The sequence below is a fragment of the Copidosoma floridanum genome, unplaced genomic scaffold, assembly GCF_036245765.1.
Source record: "Copidosoma floridanum isolate Cflo_tuat_1 unplaced genomic scaffold, Cflo_Japanese_pri ptg000011l, whole genome shotgun sequence".
NCBI classification, from domain to species: domain Eukaryota; kingdom Metazoa; phylum Arthropoda; class Insecta; order Hymenoptera; family Encyrtidae; genus Copidosoma; species Copidosoma floridanum.
Window position 1 is genome coordinate 6,947,317 of NW_028321888.1, and position 4,560 is coordinate 6,951,876.

Consider the following 4,560-nt stretch of genomic DNA (forward strand, 5'->3'; position numbering starts at 1 on the left):
TAAAGGATAAGGCACAAAGGATAGTCGCTTCGGTGTGTAGTCGTCGTCCCCTTCTTCTCTCCTTCTCTCGCGTGGCGTGCGACTCTTCTTGCTGAGCCCTCGTACACGAGTGAGTGCCACCGGCCGAGCGCGGTGATGCACGAGGTAGGAAGCCGGGAGAGAGCGCAGCGACCGACGTTGCATGGCATGGCACGGGTCCCCGCTCGGTTGGTAAGAAGACCCGAACATCCCGCCCGCCTCGATCCAAGAGCGAAATCCTACTCACCACCCGCCGAAGCAGGGGGAGTCCCTCGATCGTCCGTCGCAGGAAGGCTAGAGTCCGCAGGTGCCACAGGGAGACGCGCAAGCTTGACAATGGGCCGCACGTATTCGCCGGTGGCCGTCTTAACGGCAGCAGCACGGACTAGTCCATCGGATCCAGGGTGTATGCGGGTGATACGGCCCAGAGGCCAGCATCCGCTGGACTGTAGCAGCTTAGGGTCAAGAAGAACCACCAGGTCCCCCACTGTGAAGTTCCAACGGACAGCGCTCCATTTCGGCCTTTGTTGGAGAGTATTCAGATACTCACGGCTCCAGCGCATCCAGAATTGGGCGCGAACGGCCTTGACGAGCTCCCAGTGCGTAAGCGGGTCTAACGTCTCTGCAGCGGGAGTAGCTTCGATGATGGAATCGACGGAAGCCCTGACGAGGAAATGTCCAGGCGTGAGCACTTCGAGGTCAGAGGGATCGCCAGACAAGGGCGTCAACGGGCGGCTATTCAACACGGCCTCAATTCAAACGAGAACTGTAGAGAACTCTTCATACGTTAGATGACGAGAGCCGAGCACACGGCATAGATGGCTCTTGGTCGACTTGACCACGGCCTCCCAGAGTCCTCCAAAATGTGGCGCACCGGGAGGAATGAACTGCCAGGAAACCCCCTGGGAGGCAAGAGTCCCGGCGACTAGGTCCCAGTTAAATCCTGCGCCCTGCAACGCCTCGCAGAGCTCAAAATCAGCTCGACGGAAGCAGGTGGCGTTGTCGCTCCAAAGCTCGGATGGTCGGCCTCGACAACCGGTGAAACGGGTAAGAGCACCCAAGAAGGTGGCCGCGGAAAGATCGCCGACAAGCTCCAGATGCACGGCTTTGGTGGTTATGCACACGAAGACAGCGATGTAGCCCTTTGTGGTCCGGATCCCCCGTCCCTTCGATGTAAGCACGGAGAATGGCTCGGCGTAATCGACTCCGGTGCGACCAAAAGCGCGAGACGGCGTGACGCGAGACGCGGGTAGTGGAGCCATCAACTGGCTTGAAGAGCGCGCCTGTAACCGGGCACAGGTGACGCACCCTCTAATGTGAGCCTTGATTCTGCGTGGCCCGCCGAGAATCCAGGCACGCCTGGAGACGTTTGCGCTGGTAACGCGATATCCACCGTGGAGGGCGCGTAAGTGGGCCCAAGAGACCACGAGTCGAGCGAGCGACGATGTTCTGCTGAGAAGGGGAGGGTGCTTCTCTTCGTAAGACAGCGATGAGTAATCGAGCCGCCCGCCAACATGCAGAACACCGTCGACATTGAGGAAGGTGGCAAGAGAGGTCAAAGGGCTCCGTTTCGGAAGACGTTCACGCTTCTGCAGAAGTGCCAACTCATCCCCGAACGTCATCGATTGACTCAACCGAACGCAGGCCAGAAAAGCGTCCTGAATCTCAGACGGCGTCAACGGCGAAAGCACAGAACGGGTGGGCATGCGCTGCAAGCGGTGTCAGTTCGGCAGCTCGGTGGTGAAAGCGGTCCAGCGGCGAGTCATGGAGGACGGTACGTTCTCGTCCCAGTCCAAGCGCGCGCGCCACAGGTCTTGCAGTAAAAGCTTGGCGTTCAACACGATCGGGGCAAGCCAGCCGCACGGATCGAACAAGCCTGCGAGCGCGGCGAGCATGGATCTCTTTGTGGTTTGAGATTCGACAACGGGCGGCGTCAAATGGAAGGAATCCGAGGGTGGGTCCCAGCCTACGCCCAGTTCGCTGACGAGGCCTTCAACACTGAGCTGATTCCAAGTAGGACGGAGGCGGACGTCTTCGGGAAGGTCTTCGAGAAGCTCGGGCGTGCTGGCAACCCACTTTCGCAGAGGGAAACCGCCCGCTTGAAGAAGTCCGATCAGCTGGTCGTGCAGACGCTTGGCCGAGCCGATGTCATCAGCGCCGGAGAGGATGTCGTCAACGTAGCGATCGTTCATCACCACTGGGACGGCCTCGGGCCAGCGGCGGCCGTCATCCTCGCACAGCTGCTGTACGACCCGTAGTTACAGGTACGGGGAGCACGAGGCACCGTAGGTAACGGTGAGCAGTTGGTAGTGCGTAGGTGGCTGCTTTGGGTCGGAGCTCCATAGAATGCGCTGCAGGTCGACATCGCGTTCGTCAATCAAGATCTGGTGGAACATCATGCGAACGTCAGTACAGAACGCAATCCGGTGACGACGCCAACGCAGGAGCACACTGGGGAGAGCCGTCTGGAGCCGAGGACCAGCACGGAGCACGTCGTTTAGGCTATAGCCACTGGAAGTCGGGCTCGACGCGTTGAAAACAACGCGCAGTTTGCGACCTTGGTCACCGTGCTGCCAAATGCCGTGATGTTGGATATAGTGCACTGGACGGTGTGATGCAGCGAGTTGGTCATCAGTAAGGGGCTTCATATGACCGAGGGCAATGTACTCTGCCATGAACCGGGCGTACTCAGAAGCCATCTTGGGAGTCCGCTGCAGCCGACGATGCAACGAGCGCAAGCCCGTGGTGGCGCCCTGCAGACTGTCACCAAGGAGGCGCACAGCGTCATGTTTCAGCGGAAGTCGCACAATGTAACGCCCGTCGTCAGCGCGATGATAATCGGCAAAGATTTGCTCGCATTCCACATCCTCAGGCACTCGGCGGCTGACATGTGGCACCTCCTCGATCTTCCAGAATCGCTGGAGCTGCGCAGCCAGCTCTTGATCCCAGGGCGACTGAGTGTTCGTGTGCAGAGTTGTGCCTGCGATGAGGGCGTTCGAACCCAGGCCAGGGGCACGGCTTACGAGAGTCCAGCCAAGAGCCGTGCGCTGTCCGACGAGCTCGTCACGCTGAACGTAACCTGGTTCGATGAGGCGGTGGTAAACGTTGACTCCGAGCAGAATGTCTACTCGGCGAGGTGTGCCAAACGCTGGATCGGCCAGAGGCTCAAGATCGAGCCACTGTCTCATCACGGCTGGGTGCAAGGGGGCAGATGGAGAGGTGAGCCCGAGCCGCGGCAAGCAGAGCGCTGTCAGGTGGATTGGCGGTGCATGCTCTCCAGTTTCAAGGCGTAGATGCGCTTGGGTTCTCGAAGGGATGGTCAACCCTCTCCCAACCCCATAAAAGCTCGCCTCGTTGACTTCCAGCGCTGTGCCGAGCTGCTGGGCCAACCGGATGGAGATGAGTGTAACCTCAGAGCACGCATCAAGGAGAGCTCGACCAGCGACTCCTTGGCCAGTGGGACCGGTTATCTGGACAAGAGCGGTCGGAAGTACGGCTAGTCAGGACGATGGAGGCCTCTTATGCTGTGAGTCGGTGGTGGACGGGTCCGCGGGGTCGACTTTTGGCTTCTTGGGCGAAGAGGGACGCTGATCCGATTCAGGCTTGCGCCGATGGTTGCTCTCGTGCAGCAGACTGTGGTGGGGCTCCCTGCACTGCTGGCAGACGGACCGTGAAGGGCAGAACTTTACTGCGTGACCTGATCTCAGGCAGTTAAAACATAACTGCCCTTGATAGAACATGCGTCGCCGGGCCTGCGCGTCAAGGCCTTGAAATTGCGCGCAGTGACCCAGGTAGTGTGACTCTCTGAACGACGGGCATGGCGGCAGCGAGCCACTGGTGGCAAGGGCTCTAAAGTTTCGTCCAGGAAACGGGGGGGCCAGAGAGCGCATGCTGGCCGTGTTGGCTGAACGAGCAGGGCGAGAGGCCTCGACGGAGCTGAGCGCGCGGCACTGTCGGCGAAGGAAAGTCGTCAAGGCAGCAAAAGTGGCAACTTCCGCCGTGGTGTCCGTGCCAGCGCTCTTCAGTCGCTCGATCTCGTCCTCCCACGCGCGTCGGGTCGTCGGATCCATGCCAGTCATCGCGCAGGAGACAATCCAGTCGTCCCACTGAGACACAGGGCGACCCAGAGCTTCCAGCTGATCTCAATGTTTTCCCAGGGTGTCGAGGAGACCCTGAAGCCTTCGAGCTGACTCTTCCTTCAGAGACTTGATGTTACGGAGCGTCGTGATATGATCATGGATAAGAAGACGGCGGTGCTTGAAACGCGCTTTGAGTAAGGCCCAAGCCATTGGGTAATTGGCACCGATGGTTTGAACGGTGTCGAGAGCGGCCTTGGCGTCTTCGTCCACCAAGGATTTCAAATAAAACAGCTTCTTCACGTCGGTGAGCTGTTTATCGTCGTGGACGAGCGCGCGGAAGAGGTCCCGGAAACTTTCCCAATCCTCTCGCTTCCCCGAGAAGGAAGGGATGCTGATCTTGGGCAAGCGGTCTCCGTGTCTCGAGTTATGACGGTCCAGGTCAGCGCCGACTGGGCCAGGGAGA

At 59.6% G+C, this 4,560-nt stretch overlaps 3 protein-coding genes across 3 annotated transcripts; all 3 read right to left on the reverse strand.

The window, feature by feature from the left end:
* Positions 1–257: 257 nt before the first annotated feature.
* On the reverse strand, positions 258–1,724 carry LOC111643599 (uncharacterized). Its single transcript, XM_089590100.1, has 2 exons — positions 805–1,724; positions 258–753 (listed from the first exon to the last, which is right to left on the reverse strand). Exons 1-2 carry the CDS (start codon positions 1,722–1,724, stop codon positions 258–260), a joined length of 1,416 nt encoding a protein of 471 aa, XP_089446226.1.
* A 15-nt stretch (positions 1,725–1,739) lies between these two features.
* LOC149375157 (uncharacterized) lies at positions 1,740–2,210 on the reverse strand. The gene has a single exon (XM_089590101.1). It carries the CDS (start codon positions 2,208–2,210, stop codon positions 1,740–1,742), a length of 471 nt encoding a protein of 156 aa, XP_089446227.1.
* Positions 2,211–2,276: 66 nt separating this feature from the next.
* LOC149375158 (uncharacterized) lies at positions 2,277–2,717 on the reverse strand. The gene has a single exon (XM_089590102.1). It carries the CDS (start codon positions 2,715–2,717, stop codon positions 2,277–2,279), a length of 441 nt encoding a protein of 146 aa, XP_089446228.1.
* Positions 2,718–4,560: the final 1,843 nt, after the last annotated feature.